The 26,804-nt window shown below is 32.4% G+C and overlaps 2 protein-coding genes across 2 annotated transcripts in view; one reads left to right on the forward strand and one right to left on the reverse strand.

Annotated features, from left to right (window-relative positions):
• Nucleotides 1–6,984, reverse strand: part of LOC108553156 (FERM domain-containing protein 5) — a gene marked incomplete at its 3' end in the record, with an annotated part of 321,248 nt that extends 314,264 nt beyond the window's left edge. Inside the window, exon 1 of the mRNA XM_017907954.1 lies at nt 6,643–6,984. Coding sequence (XP_017763443.1) covers nt 6,643–6,738 — 96 coding nt within the window. The remainder of the gene's footprint in view (nt 1–6,642) is intronic.
• Nucleotides 6,985–7,758: 774 nt separating this feature from the next.
• The window catches only part of LOC108553236 (glucose-6-phosphate 1-epimerase), a 44,005-nt gene continuing 24,959 nt past the window's right edge, over nt 7,759–26,804 (forward strand). The window contains exons 1-2 of the mRNA XM_017908061.1: nt 7,759–7,828; nt 8,587–8,638. Coding sequence (XP_017763550.1) covers nt 7,759–7,828; nt 8,587–8,638 — 122 coding nt within the window. The remainder of the gene's footprint in view (nt 7,829–8,586; nt 8,639–26,804) is intronic.

The following is a 26,804-nucleotide window of genomic DNA, read 5'->3' on the forward strand; positions in this document are numbered from 1 at the left end:
CTCTCTCTCTCTCTCAGCGAGAAGTTTCAGAAAAAAAAAGAAAAGAATTACGTCTTTACATAAAACACAAATCTATTAACTTTTCGCATCGATATTTAGATTTAATTGTGAGTAATTCGAATGAGAAAAATAAATGAAGTGGAAATTGTAAAAACCGCTGCATAATGCTTTCAAAGGTCGACATTTGCGTGGATATTTACACATAAATATAAGCTAAGTAAGATATGCGAAATACATTTATATAGCAGAACATAACATGTAAACAAGATAGTAAGAGACATGCATTTTTATTATTTAAAAATAATTATCAATTTCGCTATGCAACATGGTCGGATATGTAAAGTTAATCATAACCGTTAAAGGTAATTAAACGATCGAATATATTTTTAAAAATAAGCAAAAATAAATTTCGGAAAAATGAAATTTATTTTAATTGCGCTCGCTACTCGCGAAATGTTCGCATTAAACGGAAAATCGATACAAGGAGAAAATCAACGAACATGTACCGAATATGTAATATTATTAATTACTCGTTAACTTGTTAACTAATTTAGGTTATCACGTAACGTAGAATATGATAACAGATGAAAAGGATGTATCGTATCTCTAACGCGTACTATTATTTTCTGTTAGATTTATATACAAATACTCGCACAGGGAATGCGAGGAAATATTTCTATTTTATTAACTAGATACTCGTTTCATTAAAAAAAGCTTAATAACAAAAGAATATACAAAAAATACAATTGCGACATACATCGTAATAATAAATTTGATTAAAATTTCTATTACTATTATAACTGTATTATCGATCTTTTAATTCTTCGAAATACAAACAGATTCTATATTTACATAAATTATTTCCTCGAACTTACTAGCTTTCAAGATACTTCGTAAAACGTGTTTCCAATTCCCAATTTGAAAGCTGTTTTTACGCTAGTTCTTTGTCAAATATTTGGACAATAATAATAAATTTAAACAAGATGAACGCGTACGATTAAAGAGCGTTAAGTCATTATACAATAGGTACATAACGAGTTTAATTGTAAACTACGAAAGTCACGAAACGTGACTTTAATATCTTCTCCCTATTGCAATCTTTTTTCCGTGAATGCTTTTTATGCCTGTTTGAATTCTCGCGTTAACGATTCGAAATTGTCCTTACGTAGATCGAAAATTAATTCCATTAATTACAATAATTTCGTATTATAGTAAATACTGCAGCCCCAGGTGTTGCAAATATTATGAATTAAATTTTTAAAAACTGGTTATATTATAATTCGAAACGTTTCACGACAATTATTCCTCTAAACTTGCCGAAAAACTTGAAACTGTATTTTGCAGCAAATGTATAGCGAGCATATATGTATACTTACTCGATTTCCGTTTCACTCGGTTCGTGCACTTTTCTTTCGGTCAATTTTATCTTTTCATATTTTCAAATAAAACATTCTATATTACGATTTTAAGACTATCCAATTGATACAATAGTTAACAGTGCAACTGTATTACGTCTATTAAATAAGATTTTGTACAAATATCGGTGAAAAGATAGATGAAAAGATAGATCTCGTCAACGACGCATCCACTATATAAGAAATTAATCAAAATGGCGAGTAACTTGTACGAGTGTTTAATATTAAAAACTTTGCGCCACTTTTACATGTATGTACATCACCATCGAATGGACAGAGAATAAGGATAAGAACGCAGCTAAAAACTACGACGAACAAATTACATATCGGTGAATCGAGTGGAAAACATTTGCAATGGTTGATCGATTTTAAAATGAATGACTGAATAGGTCTGAGCGATTAATAGCTATATTTAACAATGTGAAATCATCGATGAACTTGGCGGTAAAATTTCATGGTAAGAGTTATGAATCGACAAACTTATGGAACGTTTACAGGACCAATTTATCCTATGATCTATCGCACTGCTTATCGGCAGTAATAGCGTGAATTAGTAATAAAAAACAACTATCGAATAAACGTATCTTTTTCATATTAATAACTTCATCGGTGATTATGTAAAATACATCGTTTATATTTCTAAAGTCACTTCCTAAGTTTTACTTGTAAAATAGTGTATAAAACGATACGACAAAATATTTGGTTACTACATGGGTAATTAAATTACAAATATATTAAGTTGGTGCATTCGAAATGTCGTTTTCGTAAAGAAGAACTTTCAATTTTACGTCCTCACTTATACTTCAAAACATATATAAAAAAAAAAAGAAAAAGAAAGGCAAATAATTTCCACGCAATTTTATGCACTCTTTTGTAAATAGCTGTGGTATTTATAACGATCATTGGTCATGGAATTGAGACATTCTTGAAATGCTACTTTCGAGGAACTGTTCGATTAACGGATTTGTTGATACACAAGCGTACAGTAAGGGTGAAATAAGGGGTGGGAGGAAGGATCTGACAAAATTCCACGTTTTAATCCATCCTGTTTATTGTTTTGAAACAACAAAATAACTATTTTCATTCATCTTCGTTTTTGCTTGTCGCTTAACCATAGAATCCATTTGTCCACCATTTTATCTTTTTTATTTTCAACAAACGACGAATAATCGTAGAATGATTTAATTTCGTTCGAGATACTCTCTTTTCTAGTATTTCTCGTGGATTATTTTCAACGATCTCTCTTAAAACACTATCGACGATGCAATTTTTCGGCCTTTTCCTCTTGACTTATTCTCCAATGAAAGGTCATCAGTCTTGAATTCTATAAATCAACGATCAACTATCTTAACATTAGCATAAATTTCTTCAAATGTTAGATTTATATTTTTCACATCCTATAATTTATCAATGCTAAACTTATAAAATATTGACAATTTTAATTTATATTTAATGTAATATTTCGTAGGAACGTCGGAACGTAGGAAGATTTTACAATTTACAATTTGAAATTAATAACTTCAAGTTTTCTTGTTATTCGTGACTTGTAATCATCAAACATAGGGCAAAATATGAGATACGGTATATCTATTCGCAACAATTTTCGAGAAACAACATCTTTAGATACACCAACCTAATAGGTATTAATTACTACAGCCTAATAACTCTAACTGATTTATTCGACAATATATTGTATTAAATATTATATGATTTACTACATAGATTCAATTCAGGGATGTAAAAATACAGTACTGAAGTACAAAAATACTTTATATCGACTCCACGAACGTTATTGTACGATTTCTCCTTACAAAGCTATAGCTGTCCAAAAATTAACCTAGTACAGATTCACTTTTGCTCGCCGCAGCATATTCGGAATATATAAATAATATATAATAAATTAAATATACATATAAGAATACATAAATAATATAGATAGTACAATACGAAGTCGTTTACCAGAGCGATAATAAAATAAAACAATCGTTACATCTTACACGGTATTTAATAAAGAGATATAAAATTATAGCCAGGAACTACACGATTAATTTCGTTATTCGTTCGTCTGCTTAAAAGAGGTAATTGAAATAGAAATAAAATAAAGAAAAAGATCCTCGGACTGTGACGTCGGAAAGGAAGGAACATCTTAAGGAGATATCATCAAAGATTAGATGACCAAAATGACCAAAGTAGATGTCCAAAATGATGGATTTTCCAAAAAATATTGTCAGATTTATCGAAGCATGTTTGTTACGTTTGAAGAATACGTTCGTGTAATCCTAATAGGAAGTACGATCAGCGAAAGAAAAATAGCAAGACCATTAATTAAAGCATCGAGCAAGGGCGCCAATTGTTATAGCGACACCCATGATCACACAGGCAGCACCCTACATTTCAATGGGAACTGAATCTAACAAGGGAGCGTTAAGCATCAATTTCGATGAAACTTTCGAAAGATTTTTCAAAAGGAGTTTTCGTAAATTAGTAAAATTTGTATTTCGAAACACGGTTTATATGACAAAATGAAATAAAATAAAATAAAATAAATTAAATTAAATTGCATGAAACATAAATAAAATTTATCGCAAAAAGATATATCTCTTTCGTCAACTTTCACGGCTATTTCCACCCCTCGTCGCCTATCGTTGATAGGAACAATCGTCAAAAAAAGGAAAAAGGAAAAAGGAAAAATAATACGAGTGAAATATTTATCTAAAAAATAAGTCTTCCGTAGATTTTATCAAAATGGGTTACTGACACTTGGAAAATTAAAGTAAAATTTCGAGTCCCGTATCTCTTCTAGTTTCCGTCAATGTTACTCGTTCGGATATTTCAACGTGAAATAAATTCGGGCTTCGTCCACTAAAGGACTATACATACATAAGTTACAGCATAAATTTTGTTTGCCACAGTCTACAGAACATCGGCCATGATAGCATAGCGCATCGTTGTATTTAATAAAAAATTTTTCATATTTACAAAAAATATCAAAAAAATACGAAATAGAAATTTACCTAAAAATATCTCATACATTACGAATAACGCGTTCTCTATAAATATAAATATAGTAAGCAAATTTCGTATCTCGTCTCATATTAAAAATATTCATTTGTAACAGTTTAGACGAATCATTCTGCGCACGTCTGTACTATGTGTACATTATTAATAAGGGTTTCATATACATTTCATATTTCTATAAAAGAGAAAACACGACGTTGTCAATCCGTTCAGATTGTGCTATGGGTTACGTAGTAAATAGCAAATAAATATCTATGATAAATTTTGTAAAAAATATACAAAGGCCAAAGAAAAAGGAATAAATTAGAAAAAATGTACGTATTACTTATATTAACGTTATATCAACTTATAAAGGAATTGCGCGTGTCTATCAATTACTATAAATATTATTTATAGTATTTAGTTAGAGAAATAAGCTTACCGAACGTTGGAGCAACAAATTTTTGAAATGCCGAAATAATTAAGGTACATTAAATATCTCATATTACTCGTTATACTTATTATTAGATATTACCGCGCAATAATAACATCGAAAAGAAAAGGTGATTTATAAAAAGTAAATTATAAAGTGATTAACGCTAATTTAAGAACGCTATGTAGGTAAATAAAATTTATATGCAAAATATACAAAATGTATATAAGTATCGACGTCGGTTATGTATAATTACACACTGAAATTAATTATTCACAGCACTTTACTATTTACCTTACTTCGGTATATTATATTACGTGCGAGGAGCGAAAACCGAAAGAGCAATCTTAAAAACTGAATTCGTAGCCAGCATATACGCGAATCTAAGTAAATCACAAATTATTGAAATTTTAACAACGAACAAAATAGGTAGTATATTTTATTTAACGTTTCGTATTTCACAGCGCTGTATCATTTTTTCCCGTTGAAAGGAAAAACAAAGTTTCTAATGCTAATCCATAATTGAATTAAAAATATATAAAATTGCCGTGTATGTACTTACACACGTGCGCGCGTGCGTGTAGTGTGCACACGGTGTATCCAACATGTACACACATCTATTTCCTTATATGCATCATTATCGAGACTCGTAATATACTAATTTTCGATAATATTCGAAACATCTGCGAAATAAAATCTGTAATACTCTACATGTACAAATTTCCCAAATAACCAAATCGATATGTTCTTTCCCGTAAAACGATCAAATAAATATGTACTACACGAATAATTCGATTATAAAAATATAGTGGAAAAAATATTCCGTAATATCGTAATATTCTTGGGAGTAAGTGCACGTGGTCCTGCGACCTAAGAAAACCGTCAATACTAGGTGTATACGTGTACGTGTACGTGTGTGTGTGCGTGTGTGTATGTGTGCATGCGTGTGTACATACGTACATACATAGATGCGCACACAGGTTACGTAAACGTGTACGTGTACGTGTACGTGTACGTGTACGTGTACGTGTGTGTGTGTGTATGTGTGCATGCGTGTGTACATACGTACATACATAGATGCGCACACAGGTTACGTACACGGCAGATATTACAGGTAAAACATCAACATAAATACGCATTTCGCGATTCGAGTTAAACGTTATTATAACAGAAGTATGCTAAAACCCCGTTTAATTTATCGAAAAATTACATAATTGAAGGGAAACGCAAATTCGAGACACCGTAGTTGCTAACAGGTTCTAAAATGTCATCGCACCGAAATCAAGAATAACCTAGTAATACAGAAAATGACACACTGGCGTTGTCGCTATTCATACATTTCGCTTTTTCCACTCACTAATAATCGCGCTATACAACGTGCAAAACACGATGCAAAACTCGTTTACGATACGAGTACGAATAATGTTTATAATATGCAAACACGAAAAAATGAAACTATGGTAGATATACAAAGATATTTCGCGTTAATTCAACGCGTTGAATCGTAATCGCTGTCAAAAACAGAGTTTCGTTCGAAGAAACAGTTGTAGTAGTCATTTTCTGGAATCGATCGAAATGCTTGTTTCGCTCGAACCAAGATACAAGCACCCATGCAAAAATTTCTCGACCAACGCGTAGACAGATTTAGGCATTTACAAACCGGCAAACTCTCGGCTTGTTTAAAGCTTTGAAACTGAGCGATCGTTACCGGCAGCAAGAACGAAAAGGGGTAAAAGCGCGTGTACAAGCGTCATCGATAGTTGGTCGCGTGTGGTGACTAGTTAACGAGAATCTCACCTGAAAGTCGCAGTGGATAATTTCGGCGTCGTCTAGCAGTCGAATAGTGGCGCGATGCACCACCGTAACGTCACTTTTACTACCAAATTTCAACATTTCTGCCCTTAAGTCGCCACCCGAATTATCCCCCCGACCCTCATCGTCTCCTGCCCCACAGCACCACACACTGCCAGCTAATTACTTTCGATTCACGTTATCGTTATCGTAAATGATCGTAACTGTCGCTGACACGCGACTTTTCGCTAAATTTTCCGTCGAGTCGATACAACGCACGATGACACTACACAACGAACGACACATCACCGTAGTAGAATACCAAACTTTCTGTCAACCGGTCCCGTCTTCTGGCCCACTGTTACAATGATGCCATGTTTTCAACTCACGTAACAAACCCAATGTTGCCGTTCAGAAATATAGCAACTGCGTAATGCGATTGGTCCGCCACTCGACTGTGGCGGGAATTTTAAAATCGAAATTCTAAACGCCGTGAAAATTCTTCCAATTACGTTGATAAACAAAATAATTAAATTCTCGCGTTGATATAAATTTTATTCCCTTTCATTTTTATTGTAACTAAGTTATAGTTTATCTTATGAAGGAAACGTAATATTCTTTATCCGAGATTGTAAGCTGTTTTAAAAGAATTATTTATCATAATATAATACGATATACTTTTATACATGTATCGTACGTCGTATTATAATCCGAGTAATAATCGAAAAGATGTCGCTATTATTGTTATTCATTAATGTTGAGTTATTGAAAGATATTTATAGAAAAAAAAAAAAAAGAAAGCAAATATATTTCGGGATGTGGAATATTTAACCGACCTGTATCGTGTCAATGGGAAAGAAATTTCATTTGTGACAAAATGCATCAGCGTTAAACGAAATAATTATTTCTTCCGTATTCGTCTCTTTATTACCGAATATCGTTTTTACCGAAAGAAACGTCGCTTTCCTACAAGGTTCGAAGCGTTGCCGACAGATGGCACTCAACGATGAATGACTTGTGTATTAAAGTAGTAAATCGAAATATGGTGGGGGTAAACTAGGGGCATTGAACAAAGGTTGACTGCGTTGGTCGAGGAGTCGGCGGCGCATTCACGACTCAAACATGGCAGCGGCTACCAGCGTTGTCGTGCTCGACAGGGGCAACAATACCACCTGCACGATTAATTTACACGGTGTGTGCGCGCGTGCAGATTACCACAAACGATCAGATCTGCGAGTTGGCAATCGAGTTTTATTAAAATCCTCTTGACATAACGCGTAAAAGGACACCGATACCGATGTATACATACACACGGACGCAGGCATACATACGCACACGTATACACATACACGTATATTTGACGAATCATCTTTATCTCGAAAGGCAATGTTCCACATCATCGTAAGGTGTCGTTAAAAAAAGATTTAAAGAAAACATTGATGGCGCGAGGAAAAAGTTTGAATGAATATATACGGTAATATTCGTTGATAACGTACCGCTCCCAGATCTGTGTCGTATTTTTATATTTCGTTTGAGGAGAAAAGTGTGTGCGCGCCTTTACTCAAGCCTAACCTCCAGTTTTTGTGCTGTTTTCATACGTGTATCTACGGATCCATGCATCTCTACATATCGAACGTTTACAATTTAACCAGTAATTCAACGCGTTGTCTATTTATTCTTTCTACTATGCATCTTTATTTACCGAATTTATTTAAATATTTTCAAAAAAAAGAGTGTCCTGGTGGAGAAAATTTTTAGTTATTGTAAACACGTCGTAGCTTTTCCCGAAATTTTTCAATACGAATGACATAACTAGATGACAAGCGTGCGTGGCGGTAGAGTTTAATTCCATGGAAATTAACATCGAGTAGAGAGTTCGTTATTATTTTTCCGGACGCCAGAAATAAACAAATCGTATTTAGATTTTGATCGAAATTTTCCATTTTCTAGGAGCTACCGTGGTATCCTGGAGAGTAAATAACCAAGAACAGCTGTTTGTCAGGTAAGTTCATAGTTTCTGTACCATTTGTGTCAATGAAAGGAATTTCTTGTTGCGACTAATTACGATAAAACACGCGACTTGGATGTATATTTACACAATCGTTAAAACGTAAATTCTCGAATACTTTGCTTGCATACTTATTCTCTTCTGTATTTCTGTTTATCTAACGTTTGCTTTATTAAACTCGTTTACAACGAATAAAAATATTCGTTATCTTTTAAGCAGAATTATTTTCATCTTACGTTGCGTTACAACGTAGCTTTGGATTGGATTTGATTCATTGCAATTAATTATTTCGTCATTTATTTAATCCGATGAAAATAGAGAAGCGTTTAATCTAAGGCGTACGACGATGATTTATTGTACCGAGCAAACTTGTAAATATATCGTCCGGAACAAAGTACTCTTAAATATAAATCCATATGATTTTATATACGTATAATTAATAAACGTCAAAATTTGTTTTAAAAGTTATTCATAATGGTGATACGCTAAATGCGATGATTGACATTTTCAGCAACAATTTAATCAAATATTTTCGTGGTAACGCGTAAACTATTATTTTCTCGGTGTTATTTTTTTCATCTCGTTGTGAATGTACGTTATTTTCGATCTAATTAAAACGAAATTTGATTTCCATTAACCGTTACGTTCATTGATATTAAAATTCGACTCCCTTTTATTTTTCTTCTTCTTTTTCAGCCGTATTAATCTCAATTCGAACAACGTTTTTGAAATCTGCAATTCGTCAATTGCTACTTGTTTTAATATTTCAATATATATGTTGTATTTAATATAATATATTATCTTTTCCTATGTTTTTTTTTTTCTCTTTTTTCTTTTTAAAGGGTAAGAAAATATAGAAATTCATATTAAAGGATTGTTTCGTAATAAAGAGTTTGGAAAAAGAGAGTAATTCGCGGTTTTGAATATACGTTTCCAAGGTACAATGTTATAATTTATAAAAATAACAAATTATAAATATGCTACTACTCGTTCAAGTGAAAAATGTTGACGAAACTCTTCACCGAATTACTAAAGTCAAACGATTTTCAAAGAATAAGAATAATTTGCAGCATTATTTACAGAAGCAATTCAAAAGTCCTTCATCTAATATGATATTAAGCATTTCTATGCTTGATTTTCCAAATTCGTCCACTTGGATATGTTTTGCACGTGAAAATCAATAACGTACATGATCATTTTTATGTTACACGTTAAACGAAATCTGCTTTGCAATTTTTCCATCAGCTGAGGGATTTAATACAATTCTATAGATTTTAACGAAAACGAAAATTGAACGAAAATTGACAAGATTGAGACTATAGAAACGATAAAGCGAGTAAGTCATAAAAATGATATTTTGTAAAAATAGGAAGATTTTGAAAAAGAACACGCGTATCGTATGTTACAGACATTAGTACATAACTAAAAGTAACATTTTATTACTCTTGGTCGTACCGTTGAATGCATTTCTCTCAAAGTTACGTGTTTTCCTTCTTTTTAACTGTACGACAGAGTTGCGTACAGATTAACAGATCGACGTAAAATTTGGCAGATATGAAAATTGAATATCTCTTTTCGAGTATCGATCAAAGGTATGAAACATTTTGTTCAAACACCACGGATAAAAAATCTAGCAAAACATTCCTTTTATGACACTACGTGGCAATTTTTCATTTATCATAGTTTACCGCGTATCCGTAACGACAGAGATTAATTAGATTTGAACGACTAGGAATTTTAAGATGGAAAAAATATTCGCACGATGGAAAGATATAACATATAAATTAACTTAAAAATCTACTTAAAATATAAAAGCGATTAACTGAGAAAGCAACGAACGTGAATAATAAACGATCGGTAAAATAAAAATCCTTGAATGGTAAATGCTCGAAATAGAATTATTTATTTTTTATTAATAAAAACACTTACTACGTCGAATATTTTCCGCGCCTATGACATTTCAAGGTTAAAATTGTCCAATTATTACATGCAGGAGTTCTGTAATTCTTTTTTTTCTAATTGCACGTTAAATCGATCTTTAATTTGCACTTTTATCGACGAATGATCGTGCAACGGGAGAAAACGTGTTATAAGTTTCAAACCGGCGAATATGTAGGTTTGGTAAAAGGAAAAAAATTGTTAGAGTCGATTTTGAAATATTTGTAAATACTCATACGTATACAGGTTGGTGCTTCTATTATTATTAGATGATTATTTATCGGATTTATTGGAAACGGAAAGTTTTTGTTACATCGGTGGGAACTATGACGTGTCTGTTCGCTTTGCCCGAGGTGTGTTATCGAAGAGCTACGCAAGAGAAAGAAGAAAAGAAACCGGCAATTATTCGGGATAGGAAGGTTTATAGGGAGCATGATGGAAAAGAGGAGGGTGGATCCGCGGTATATCCGTACGTCACTGCGTAACCTCTTAATATGCATAGCAGTTACACGGTTTTAACGATTGGGAGTAATATTATGGAAGAAAAATAGCAGGAGTAGCAGGAGTAGCAGGAGTAGCAGGAGTAGCAGGAGTAGCAGCAAGTAAGAGACATGCGTGCACACCTGCTGTGAAAGAACCGCTTAAAAGCGCGGTGCCCGTGACGATCGCTTTAAAAGCAGCAGTCCGAGAGCAGACGATGAAAAAACTGACGAAGCGAAGGCAAGGGCGCTCTGGACCAGTATATACCTTTTACACGAAGTTCAGGGCCCCTCGCCAGTTGCTAGTCATCGGTTCTTCCCACTCTAAAGATGCTGTCAGAACCACTTGTCTCTGTCTCTTTCATCTCTTCTCGAATACAAATCAATTTTCCCGCGAGTACGAATCGAGAAAATTAACGTGTCTGTTACGAATCCGCTTATGAAATCGAATTTCAGCGAAAACTCCTATAACGAAGAAGGTCAACAAGCGTGCTCGTAATTTACTCCAATTTCCGTGGAAACGGCTATAAAAGTTACATCGGTATGTCCGGTTTGATATGAATCTCTTTTGTGCAAGACGTGCCCTAAGAAATACGCCATCGTACTTGCCACGCTTATACGTATATCGTTGCTTTATACATATCTTTATACGTATTCCAAACTGTTTACAAAATCTATTTTTATTTTCTATTTCTTGTCATCGTTATATGAAAATATAGCATGTAAATCTATAGAAACGTTGCAAAGTCGATTAAAAAGCTGCATTCCGGTACCGATCATTCAAATGTCAATTTAAACATAGTTTCGTTATAAAACCAGACATCGTTTATTTATACTTTTACGGTATTTCGCGATATCTGTATATTCCGCGGTAATACGCGTATATCGTACGAGATAGTGTCCTTAACGATCAGATCTCTGAAACGCCATAAGGAAAATACGTGTATAAAACGCGTTGACAACCTCTAATTTCTTTTACGTGTACCAGTAATTGTATTTCTTTACTGCTAATATATAGGGTGACCAACTTGCAATGCGCATCGTCGCACATTTTTCCGTACTTTAATACACATATACAATAGAATAATTTCCGATCGAAATTCCGATCGAAATCGTATTAGAAACTTGTAATTTCATTTTCGTCGCGTATACGGAAAATTACAAAGTAAACGTTATTCTTTTCGCCGAAATTGTAACGATTATTACGATGTAAATGAAATTGATGTCTCGATCAAAATGTTAAAATTTTCGTAACATTCGTCGTTTATTCGCTAACGTTACTTAAATGTACATTATAAATGTAGGTACATATTGCGATCGTCGGGTAAAGGAAGCGTATATTTTGCATGAGCACGAAAAAAAGTGTAAATTCGATAGAATATTATTCTCGATCATTTCGAAGATATTTTTCTTAGTTGTTTTTTTTTCTTTGTTTCTCGATTAATCAAAGTTATTAGACCAAAAATGTTTGTATCTTCGTCAAGCTCAAAATACGATGTATAATACTTTTGTTTAATCGATTTTCCAGATAAATCTGATTCTTCGTTTATTTACGACTTTAATTCCAATTCTGCGAATGAAATAGCGAACATTACCGGTGACGTGTAACATTCGAGAGCACGATCTATATATTTATATATCGTATATACGTATGACGGTATATCTTCTCTTAAATTTAACGTCATACGGTGCACGATGCCAATAAACTTTGTTTACGTTTATTTCGAATTTCTTTTCCTGTTTTTAAATACAAAAATGTTACTACCCTTACTACCCTTAAACGAGAAAAGATTTCTAGAAAACGCTAAAGAGAAAGATGCCGTGTGAATATATATATATATATCGATATTAACGTTAGAATTACCTACCCGTAATGTGTAACTAAACACAAACGACAATAATTGAAGTAGCGTGACGTAGATAAACAAGCACATATAATCACGTTTCTATTTAAATAAAACATTAATCTCGTTAAAAACAACTGCGCGTTTTCGATACCTCCGATGATAATCATTATAACTGACTGTCACTAATTTGTGCCGAGCAATAAACGTCTGCTACGATACTCTATTTTCCAATCCATTGACTTATCCAGTCCCCTCGAATTCACGCGATAGAGAATTTTCAAATCGTCGTTAACATCGTCGTCATTTTCCATCATTTCTCTATAGAATTACGCGCGATTGGGTGTCCAAGTCCTCCTTTCACGCTAAACCTATACCACGACCGGTCAAATGATCGGTAGATGAAAAAATAAAAGAAGAAGATCCTTGAGAAAAGATGCGAAAGGGAAAATGTGGAGAAATTTGCTATACGTTTTATTAGCGTTAATAAAATTTGATGTGACTAGAAAAAGATGCACGAGTGTCATAATAACACGAAGGAAAAGATAGCGAATGTGTGTATGCGGTGTAAGGAAAATATTTCCAAGTTCAATTTCTAATTCAACCAATCACGTTACACGCAAACTATCGACACGTGTATCCCTATCTCCTATGGATTTAAACGTGATCAAACGCGTATTGACGCGTACGCGTATGTTTATGCATACATGAACAAAACACCTTGACTGTGAACTGTACCGAGTATCGAATACCGTTTCCACTTCGGATTACCGATACTTTTCAAATCGGAGTACGGATATTTACGTTCATGTCCAGACACTTTGTTTTTACAGGTTGTAATTTAGTTACGAAAAGGAACAAAAGGATCTACGATAATTTTATTTTTTATCGTTTTTATAGCTACGCCTGGTAAAATATACGGAATAAAATTGATTTTGAATAATCGGTATACAGTGACTATTGTGTCGATATTATTCTTCGAAAAGCACTTGGTAATTGAGTTTCTTAGCGAAATTTTTTCTTCCGTATTCCTGGTAATTATCAATTGGCACTATTTTATTCTTGAAAATGCACTTTACATTCAGGTTTTATCAACAGATGGTAGATGATCGGACGACGGAACAGCGTGATCGTTGATACGAAATTTCTTCAGCTTCTTGAAAGATTCAAAATTAGCAGATTTTCATTCGTATATAAAATTCGAGTTAGGCATTTTGTCTCATCTTCTAGAGGAAACAGAATACAGGTCAAAATTGACCTAATTCGACTAATGGATCGTTAATACCACTATTACGAATGAGATGAGAAAATAGTGACGGACAGGCTGACATTTACATTTCGAGCAGTGACATTTAAATAGAATACATCGCAGACTCGCTTATTTAAGTATAACGTACTACGAGTGAGTCAATGTTTTAACATTTTTATCATTATTATTAATATTAGAATTTTCGATGTGCAGCCTGTTCTTAAATATAGAGTACATATATACGATAATAATTTAAATGATATAATGAAAATAAATAAATTACCTTTCTTTCTTAATCTCTATATTTTCGGTGACTGAAGAAATATTAATAAATAATTTAAATTTATAATCCGTTGATTACATATGGAAGGAGAAATAATTATTGCCGCTTTTCGTTAATTTCTTATTTATTTCTTATTAATTTCTTATTAATTTGTACATTTTGACAATACTCGCGTACTTATGGTTGCGAATCGTTGAATTTGAAAAAATTATCATTAAAAATCGTGTCGTTTATCACAAGATTTTAACTGTACACGATTAGAAAAGGTTGCACTTTAATAATGTTATCTTCAATATGTTGAACTTATTATTGAGGATAAAAAATACCTATATTTCGATACCGACACATACAATATATATTGTAGCGCATAGAAATTGCATATCGCCAATAAAGCATATATACAATAATAATCGTGTGTGACAGGTGTTACATAATATACAAAATTGAAACGATGTTTTTAAGCACTTGCATTGGAAATTAATTCATCGATGCACGTATCGAAGCCACCGAAATTACTTCATTCGAGCCATAAGTTAAATTCGACGTGTGCAATAAATGCATACAGTTATACTATGTAGACAAGAATAGAGTTTATAATTTTTGTTATCAATGCTTATAGTTACTTTATTATTCTATATACACGTATTAAACCTCTTTAATAATTTTGTACGGAAAGAAAAGAATCGATGCAAGGTGGAATATAGAATGCAAGGAAACAATTTTTAAACGAACGAAATGAATTTATCTCTGTACGATGCTGTAAAGTATTGCTCATTTACTACGTAACGTATATCGTGCGTATTTTGAAAGAGAATCAATGAACATGTCAAATGGTTTCTACTATAACACGATACTTAACGAAAATAAAGAATAAAAATTGTAAAATATATAAAAGTAAAAAATAACGCCGATTACGAGTCGCTTCGACCTTTCACGTCTTTCAGTATAGTATCGCGATAAATCTATTGAAATGTTTTCGTACGAGACGTACCAACACTGCGATCGTATACATATTTTTCAAGCTTGTACTTTTCGATGTGCTTGTACTTTCGAGAAACCGAATCGTGTCAAGTTTCCGATTTCTTTTCGAAACGGTTTTTATATATTTATTATAGACAATTATATTATCGGCAATGTAACGTTTATTACCTCCTTCCAAATATATTATTTATAACCTTTGGCAGTGCTCAATAAAGTAAGAAAATCCGTGACTGTAGAAAGTAAAACGACAAAATTCTCCCTATTATCGATAAAATTCATCATGCTCCGTCCATAGCGTGACACACAATGGGGACGGGGAGCTATTTAACTTTAACAATTTCTTATGCATAATTATTATTATCAATTTACCGTTTCCATACAAATGTTCATTACATTTCCACTCCCTCTTTCTGCTTCTTAGCAAAATAATACAAATAACAAATTCAAAAAGTAGTATAACATCCGAGAATTTGAAGAATTTGAAGAATTTGAAGAATTTGAAGAAATATATTTTCATAAATAAATAATTTTACATTAGACTTACGACATAGACAAAGATACATCAATTTATTCCGTGTATTCTTTTCTACAAATCACACGCGCATCTTACAGAAATGGAAATCACCGTTATGGACATCGAGGAATAATGGACCATTGTAAAACGTGTATCATAGAACAATAGTATAATAGCGTTTCAACTTTGACACTTTCCAACATTTATTTCTTTAATCTGCCATTCCGATGAATTTCAGAAAATGGCACAATGTATGCGAAATGAGGAACAAAAGAGAATTCTAAAGAAATCTTTTCGTTCCGATTTTATAGATAATTTAAAATTTTATCTATTTCCAATAGAAAAAGTACATCGGTATCTTATATAGTAATTTTGATTTTTACTGGAAATATGAACGGAAAAGTTATTTATTATAAAGTTTAATTTATAAAAAGCAATTGATATATCTTTCCTTGAGAAAAAAATGTTGCGCCGAGAATATGAAAAATATGTACTCCATACGTGTGCACCTGTACATCATATAATTCATATAATTCATACAAATCGTATACGTCATTTTTCAATTTCACGAAAAAGCATTCGAATGTTTATACATCTTCGATTGAGTTAGACTTGTGCTGGATAAAAAAATAATTAATTAGCTAATTCGAGAGTGCGAAATATTAAATATCATTTCGATGATATTTCGAATGATAAAAATTTGATGTATATGCGTACAATTCGCACAAACGTTTCGTGATATCGTTTCTTGAATGTATACTTGGTTGCGAAATCAGTAATTTACATTGATTCCTTTATTTAAATCCATTCGTTAAAGCAAATTCTTTGATAAGAAATATACGAATGATAGATAAATTTTGTCGTTCGGAACAAGAAACTGCCATCGCAGTTTCAAACGTTTGCTTTCGACTCCGATGAATTATTCTCTTTTCATTTTTATCTTTCCTCGGAACATCTGGATCTTTTCATTCTTCGTCTCTCATTGCTTCTCTTTCATCGACACTTTTACCTATCTTCTTTTATTTTCTTTCGAAATTAAGTTGGAAAAAAGGAGTTACTCGTTTAATCGAAATTTCCTTTCTAATAAATACCGTTAACTATAGACACAGCCAGAAAAAAAGTACCTGTTGAAGAAAAAATCGTTTAAATTAGAACCGAATACGGAAGAATTTATTTCTAATTTTTATCGAACGAAATAATAATTATAACGCGCGTTAGATTAATCGCTCACGATTATTTATTTATTATTTTTTCGAATCATCAATTTCTTCTTCAAATCGTCTTAGTATACGCGTTTCTTCGAACAAAGATTCAGCGCTGTGAAATCTGCTTAAGTAGCAGCCAGGTTATTTTCTTGTCGTGACTCCAGTCCATCGCATTTATATCGCATTTATGTCGCATAAAATATCGCATAAAATATCGCATTTTCGCTGAACGTGCCAGTGTTCAGTCCTGTTATTGGTGGATTACAATTTTTAACGTCGATTGTCCAACGTCGGTTGATTTATTAGTTATTATAAAAGGCACGATAAATAACCGTTTTAAGACAGCGTTACCACTGTAGTCAGCATAACTAAATATCTATATAAATCAGTAAGATCGAGCCTAGAATTCTCCATCTATACTATATACCTAAGTAAATATAAGGACTTAGATAGATCGCATTAATTGCTAATGAAATTATGCCATTGTTTGACCGGTTTTATAGTTTTGCTGTCAAAAGAAAATTTCTACGAAATCAAATTTCACTCGTAACAGTCTTCCTTCAAGGATTTTTAATCTGCTTTACAGGTAGAAGAAAATTTTGGCTAATCGTTTCAAATATAATTATCGCATCTCGCGCTCTTAACCGTTGTCGTTGCTCAAAAGGTGTTTCGCTGGCTGTCTAATATACAATGTATATTATATAATGTCATATTTTCGAGGATTCAAACTCACCTGTGCATAATAATTTGGAATTAACGTGTCGTTCGTAACATTGGATTCATCAATAGGAGAAAATTATTCGCAGATCCAGGTAAAGGTATTTTACCTGGTATCTCTATACATGAGACTTGTTGCACTTTAACATGGTAAAACAAGGTTCGAAACGAGGCATTTTATTATCACGCAATATGCCACTAATGATCGACACACTCGATCTTTCCTTCTTAAAGAGCAACTGAAAGAACGCTCTTTATTTACATCTATCTCTCTCCAACTTTCGTCCACTGTTGTCGTTCGAAAAGATTATCCTTTTCTATTTTACGATATCAACCCTAGACGATAATATTATCCGGTATACAACCAGTCATCCAGTGTGTATACTAATTTTCCGGTCAGGCTTACGAAATAAAAGTCTGCAAGCCTTTTTATCATTACTTCTGTCGAATTTCATTCGTAATTATTTGATTTGTGTATGTTTCACGGTAATAATTATGTATGTAAAATCATGTTTTTCGATACCTGTGCTTTGGTTTATCTTTTTGCTTATCTTTTGCGTATTAAAATATCAAAAAATATATGTTTACATTTTAATATAAACGTGTTTTAATTGTCATAAATTGCAAGAAATTTCCAACGTTCTTTTTTTATTTCACTGTTTCTCTTTTGCAATCCCTACATCGATGCATAGTTACTGCTTCCGCTAAAAATATTAAATTTATTTACATCCGAAAAATGACATTTCCATCCATATACTACTATTCGATGAAATTTCATCGTTTTTCTAATAACTCGTGATAACTTTTCCTTTGGAAATCCTTTTAATTTTAATTTTTAAAAATTTTCAATCCTAGTAATTTTACCGCAAGATTTCTCGATTCAGTTGCACGCAGACATCACTTTCAAGTACATAAGCAACCATTTCCTCGTGTTTTCGAACGGTTGTTCTTGGATATTTCTTTCGCCTTGAAAATGATCATTCTCTGCGAATCAACTTTTTTCAACAAACTCTACCGTCTTTATTCGTAATGCTTTCTTTTTTCTCTCTTATGTTCGCGCATTTTTTTGTTGTAATTGTAATTTTGTAATTTTAGATATTCATTCCATTTTCAAGCCACTTTTCAAAAAAAAATAAATAAATCAGCGTTACTTGACGACGATTGACTCGCAATCTGACCGTATTTGAAAAAATATTCTTCGTTTCATTGAATGAATAGCAATACGTTAATAATCACACTACGATAACCGGTTAACGTTGGCAATGACTCACGTTGAACCGGCTGCTTGTATTAATAATTAATAAAATATGATTTTCTTTCTAATTCTTACGATTATACCGTGTATATATATACATTATACGCATGTGTATGTATTTCCGAATATTCCGAATATAATATAATATAATATAATATAATATAATTATATTAGCCGAGAAAGGCAACGATGAAATTCATTGACTAGGTGAATTTCACGAACAAGCACATTTTAGTGTTTACAAGTTGTTTTTATAACCTTCCCGTTGTATCCCGGGTAAATAATTATTTCAATTCTTTAAAACCGCGGATACATATGTTGTGAAGATTTTTGTTGTGTCGATGTGTCGATATTTTTGAAATTCGTTTTGAGAATCGTCTCGAGTCTTCGAAGCAACGAATAAACATACTCGCATATACGTATTTCTTTTTGTATCGTTAGGATTCATATAACACGTATAATCATTGCTTACGAATTGTTACCATCTACATATGTAAGGGTTACCTTTAAAATTCCATTAATAATCGTTAATTAATTCCATTTAATATTCAGATGGAATTAGAGAAACAATTAATTCTATTATTTTTGAAACGCGTAATATGTACAAGATGGTATACATAGCTGATACTACTTTTTCCAACATTTCATCATCAATAAAATCTGATCCATGACATTTTTCGTAAGATAACAGTGATATTTTATTTGGGAACAAAATCTTTTCCCTATATATTATGTACAAAGTATGCAATCTTTAATTCGCGTTCTATGATTCAGAAGAAAAGAAAGATATCGGGCGAAACGTAACATTGTAATTATACGAATAGGTATAAATGTATATCATATGTAAAAATATGAAATATATATACAGTGTCATGAAATGCATGAAAAACTATACTCACGATTTATCACATTTCGGTATTAATCATCTTTTTCTGTTCGACAAGCGTAGCGTTATAGTTTGTGTATAAATACTAATAAGTATAAATATTCATCTACCTGTACTGGTACGACAAAAAATGTATTAATATCTTTTGACACATATATTATGTATCGTAAGTTACTTTCTACGGAGCTATTAGGAGAGCAACGAAACTTCTTTCAACATTTAATTATGGATAAAATCTTTCGTAGAGTAACGACGATAGCTTAATTTAAAACTATCAGTGTTTTGAAATATAGGAATGGAACTTGCACATAAACAGTTGGGACTTTGTGGCAATAGGATAGTTGACAGTAGACAGACGCAAAACTTGGCAACAGTTTTTCAAGTAATAGGAAAGTTAAGCACAGCTTTTACTCTTTGAAAATTTCTATCGACGAATTAAATTTTGGTATACGCATTGCGAAACATCTAAAGAAAGATTACGATAATACGTTGAATCATTCGTGGAAAATAAAATATTAAGGACAAGTGACATTTTGCTTCTTAATAAATTATCGTGCAACGAAGAAACGTATGGTCTATTTCGGCGGAAAATGAAAGAAACAGAAGCATGTTTGCCCTTTCTTTTTAGAAAGAAGAAGACGAAGATTCATTTATTATATGGAACAATATATCGAGCAATACAAACAATATATCGAGTGAAGAAAAATGCACAATTACCCGCGATGATTAAATTGAGAAAATAATAAGTTGCTATAGTTTATACCTACAGACCATTTTATACGTATCTGTGTAATATGTATAATTTCTTTATTATCATAACGATCAGTAGATACACGATTTACTCGGATTCATGGAATCTCGTTTCAAGTCACTCACGTGGATTTACTTGTTTTTATCGAAGCTATACTTTTCATATTATAGCGCGATTTCTAATTTCGAATATATTTTAAGTAATGGTTTTTAGCGTTATTTGAACGAATAAATTTTTAAACGCTTTTTGGCGAAGAAAACGGTGCCAGTTAATTCAAATTAGTTCAAATTATGTCGGATTTGTAATAAGATTATAATTTCATTTAAAACGTTACTGAGCGAAGCTTAATTATAATATCTATCGATTATCAGAAAGCTACGTATAAAGTTGTTAAAATTAATCGGTATGCAATTTCCGATAATAATCAACAATAAACCGATAATCGCTCGGTTTTATGTAAGGTATATTTGTTTTCGCGTAAGGTTATTTTATTACAACGAAAATAACGAATAAATAATCCAATTTGTCAGTAACTGGGAAGGCAATTAAAATTACAATGTGACATAGTTGTGTTGCATTTTCGTATAATCTAACTCCTTCTCTACCAGCATGAAGGAATAATATTATCAATTGTTCTATTCGTAAGTGAAAATTCGTTGTATAAATTATAATCTCTCCTTGCTATATGAGAAAGATTCGATAGCAAATTCATCGAGACTTGGAAAAATGTTAAATACGAATTCTATAAATTCGTACGATTATATGGGATGGAAGTTGGACGTTTACCTAGAAACCGAAAAAGTTGACCATGTCAAAGATTTTCCTTGTCAAGAATAAGAAAGGCGAGTATGTGAATGACCAAAGTGAAAATCGTGTTAATCTGCAAAGATCGGAAAAACATGGGAACAGAATTTTTCGCGAAGAATTTGTACGATACGACCAAAATCGTCGATCGATAATTTTATTTCCAACTTTTGCCAACTCTGGTTCACGCATTAGTCGAATCTGAAATTATTTCGCGTTGTATTTCGAATCGCGACGATACATTCATTTCTATTTTATTCGCTTCTTTGTTTATACCATTACGCCCCGTTAGTACATTATTGTTATACCGAACCAAGTTATCCTTTTGTATTTAATTATGCATTAGTATCCAAATTTCCAGTGAAATTAAAAAATCTAAATTAATGAGAATCTTTCTTTACTCGTATAGCGAATTAAATTCAGACTTAAAAACGATATCAAAACGCCCTTGACATTGCTCTTGGATTTGTCTCTTTGCTTAACTTTATTATTTGTCATGTCCAATGTAAACTTCTAATAACAGCAAAATGAAACGAAGACGAAGGATAAGCAGAGGCAATCATTTATGGACCTTAATTCGAAGTAAGAATCGAGCTTAGCCTTCGAATGCGCGAATCGTGTTTACGCTGAACTGTCAATCGATGTTGCAGCCTATTATTAATTACACCTGTTCAGACTATCGTTCGAGATAATTCGAAGGTGGCGAATCATAATTCTATCCAATGAATTATTCTTATAATACGCATCTTACGATACATGTTTATAAAGAAGAAAATTATTTATTTCAATTCTAGTTCATTATTCTATTGAATTTAGTTAACGTATTGCTAATTACTACTATACTAATTAAAATGAAGGTATTGCTCGTGCGTAAATGTTAATAAATTCAAGTTTCTGACGTTTGAAGTTTCGAGTAAAAGAAAATTCTAATCATGACCCGATTCGATATATTTCTTTTTATTTATTACTAAAAAATTAAGCGTAAGATGTTATATAGAAAATATAACGTAGCATGTAACGTAACGTGAACGAAGTAGCTATAACCAGCTTAATAATATCGTAGTTACTGATATAGTCTATTAACTTACTGCTATCGGAAGAAAATAATTCGAAATAATAATTAAATTGTAAAATATCGGTTAAACGTGACTAATTTAGCAGATACTTTTTAGCAGTTTGGGTGAAAAGCGTGTACCGGCGTTTTAAAATCTGAGAAACATTACGTAAAAGATAAGCCATCGCTGCGTATCGCTATCGTGAGCAGTAGAAGAGCAAAGTGCGAACAAAGTGTGTAAAAAATTTGTTAAATTTCAACGTTACGTCTAGCCGGAAAAAGAAAGGTCAACGATATGGATATTAACGATATTAACGAGACAGCGATAGCGTTTCAGGTGACATCGAAAGTAACAGCTTTTAGTTTCAAAAACGTTAATTCATTTTACCATACGAAATACTGGTTTATCTTGGTGTAATCTTACTATAACAATGTTAATATAAAAAACATAAAAACGATTAAAGAGATTTTTACCGATACATCAATTGGAGAGTTTGCTTTGATCATAAATTATAGAGGCAATTGTTATATTTTACGACGTAAATACGTATATTACTTTTAAGAGGTAAACTTTTATCAAATTTCAATCTTTTAATGAAATCGTTGAAAAATTAACGAGAAATTAACGAGAAATTAACGAGAAATTTCTTTCCACCGACACATTGGTTTTCTATGAAACACCGAATTAAAAATTCATCTATTTTTATCGTCGATTTTTCTATATATTCTTATACTCGTGAAAGAAACTTGGGTTTCCGAAAGCAAAAGGATGCGTTTACGTGGTCATTGGATTCCTCTGAGTGTCTAATGTTAAATTTTAATCCTTATAGTTTCAAATTTGGATGTTTAAACGATAGAATTTGTCTCCATTTAACCCTCGAATAAACCAATACTTTTCGTAATCTTTAGAGAATAAATATTAACTCGAAACGTTTTTCAACGGTTTTCAAGCGACTTGTTCAAAAATTATGAACGTCGGCAAATGCGAGATAATATGACTTAATCGAGTGAAATTTATCCTAACGGGAAGCAAGAACAAAAAGGTAAATAAAATGTAATTCGTCGGTTATTTAGATTATCGACCATCGACCGATAAATATTTCGAGAAGAAAATTATTTTTAACGTGGTAGCATTCGTAGGTGTTTTTTCAAAGTATTATGTATATACTTTCCCTTTTACGTATCCCTGTAAGAAGAAACGGAGTGGCGAAAGAATGGCGAGAGAGGGACCGATAAGAGGTAGGGACCGACCTTAACCCCAACATACGATACGTTTGAAAACCCCTGAGACCTATAAAATTCCAGATCGAAACAGGATCGAAAAATCGATCGTTATTCCAGTATAATTTATTCCAGTTATTTCAAATATTCTGTATAATTTTCACGAATAATTATATAATTATACAATACTATTATTTACATAAATAATTATTCGGTCAAATTAATTTCGTGATCGTAATCGCGTGAAAGTTATAACTTACAGATGCAGAGTTCAATCTAGCTATGGTACGTGCAATTTTTTATCATTTTTAACATCGCTACAAATTTTAGTTGATAATTTAAAGTGGAAAATTGTAGAAATCTGAAGTTATACCTATCGCAACTTGGATAATTTTGTGATCGAAACTGATTTCGCGTTAGAAGAGGGAAAATTTCAATCGATTCGAATAATTGTAATTATTACAATTATCGTGATAAAGATTTATTTTTGCAAATTTTTGCAAATTTTTCCAACTCCGGGTTGATGTTTCCTCGACGATAAGTATACGAAATGGAGCACGAAATATACGAAAGAAATACGAGTGGATCGAAAATGTAAATTAAGAAGAAAATCGAAAGGATAGTAGACGATTTCATAGGTAGGATCCTTAAATTTTGAAACTCGAGTAATGTGTGCTTCACAATGCTATCTAGACAGAAAATAATATCATGGAGCCTCTGGAGCAGAATCCAGTCGAATGGGAATGTTGTAGAATGCCGGCAAAAACCGCAGACCCCGAGATCATTAGTCTACGACCAAGCTTATAACCCAACGTGGTATTATACCGGGTGAAGTAAAATTCCAGCAAATGGTCTCAGATTAAAATATTTTACTCGAATCAACAAATTTCCGCAAATTTCCACAAATTTCCACAAATTTCCACAAATTTCCACAAATTTCCACAAATTTCCACAAATTTCAAAGAATCACCGTAGGATACTGGTCCGATACGTTCGCCTCGTATACTTATATGGGTATAAATATTATTACCTTTCGAGTAATTACAGCTATTTTCCCCTTTTCTATCGTTAATAACTTTTATTTTCCATTTTCGCATAGAAAATGTCAGCTTTTAGCGCGAAATGAATGCGCGAAATCAAATATTTCTTTCTTTAACGGCATACGTATTCGTTTATGAGAAATTTTTCTTCCACGATTTCTTTCATTCGTTTATAAGATACGATGCGTCATAATAGGAAGGGTCGTATTTATAACCGAAATAGATACATCGATACGACGAAATATTATTCGCGAATATTAATTCGTTCATTTATAAAAGAATTCTTTCGTTCATTCGATAATTGAACGTTGTCGAAAGATTCCTTAAAATATTATACTATTATACTATTTAAAAAAATAGTATCGGGGTAACGAAAATTTATCGGGATAAAAGAATATCCGCATAGGTAGTTGCGTTACGTTTCTACACAGCCGCCATTTTTCTCTATGCAGCTAGTGCAGCTAGTGCAGCTAGTGCAGCTAGTGCACCTAGCATACCAGGTTTTTTATTCTCTCTGCATAAAACTCCGCTGCTCGCGTGGTAAGTCAGTTTATTACACTTGACCTTAAATTTTCACCACCTTCGAAACGTCGCAAACTAGGGCCTAACGGTATTTTTTTCAACGAGGTATCGCGAAAACAATGCACAATGCTGAACGATCAAACGTGACATCGATTTATCAACGGTATGTAGTTATTGGGAAAAATAGGGTCAGCTAGTTGTTTGTTTCTTTTGCTATCCCTCGTGATGTTTCTCGGTGTAGTAATCGATAAAAGTCTATTCGTTGGTGCGTTTTCGCGTAACGTTCGCTACCCGGACTCCTATATCGCTAACCAATTAAAACATTCGAACGAAACTTTTTCTACCGTACTTTTCTTTTTCCAAGAAAAAAGAAGAAAAAAAGAAAGGAAAGCATCGCATTCGTTGTTTTTTGCTTTTTCTTTCCCTTTAAGAAAATTTTATTTTTAGTAATCAGACTGTTGAAAGTATCGCTAACCGATAATGTCACCTTTCTAATGAGAAAAAAGAAAACGATTTCTGAACTCGTCTTTTTTTTTCTTCTTCTTTCTCAAGAAAAGATGGTCAGAATAGTTGCGAATCGTTGTTGAAAGTATATAATGCGGTTGGATAAAAAATTTCGGGAATTTATGACTACTGTGCTGGAATAATTATCGTCTTTTCTGGGATTCGAAAAAGTGGTTTGGCTTTCGTTGCTTCCGATACGGTGAAAGTTTGACGTTAAATACGACAGAGCGATTTACCGCTGTGTAATAGGTCGATTTTTGTACAAACAGCGCAAGGAAGAGGGCCGATGTCTCAAGATGTATCTAGATGTATCTACATGTATCTACATCTATCAAGCGTACAGTGGAAATTTCTTATGTCAAAAAGCTAATCTACGTGTAACATGCACGAGTATAGACGGAGACACGCGTTTATTATCACGCTTCTATTTACTTCTGTTAATTCATTTTTTAACGATTAATCTACTTTGTAACATATATACGTATACGTTTATTTATTTATTCAATCTTTTACTGCAAATACCATTTTACTACTGTACCTTTACTAATTGCTAAAACTATATTTCATATAACGTTATATTTATGTACATAGCATAATTAAATATACGTATAGAAAATTATATAACAATTTATATATAATATAGTGCTTAACGAATCGAGAATTTTTATTTTAATTTTAATTTTAATTTGCAATTCCGGTTAAGACGTAAACGTAGATATAATTCATGATTTAACGGTCCAAGCCGAAAAATTGAAATTTGTAACAGCCGTTTCCTACATTCGTTCGCGTGACGTGCACTTTATCTTTATCTTTATCTTTATCATTCTTTAATGTCGTCAAATTTCGTAAGCATATCGGCGTTAAACCATCACCAGAGCCATCTTTTATACGAAGAAAAAAAGCTTTAAAACGA

Source organism: Eufriesea mexicana, unplaced genomic scaffold (assembly GCF_001483705.2).
Source record: "Eufriesea mexicana isolate 0111107269 unplaced genomic scaffold, ASM148370v2 scaffold14, whole genome shotgun sequence".
In the NCBI taxonomy this organism is placed as follows: domain Eukaryota; kingdom Metazoa; phylum Arthropoda; class Insecta; order Hymenoptera; family Apidae; genus Eufriesea; species Eufriesea mexicana.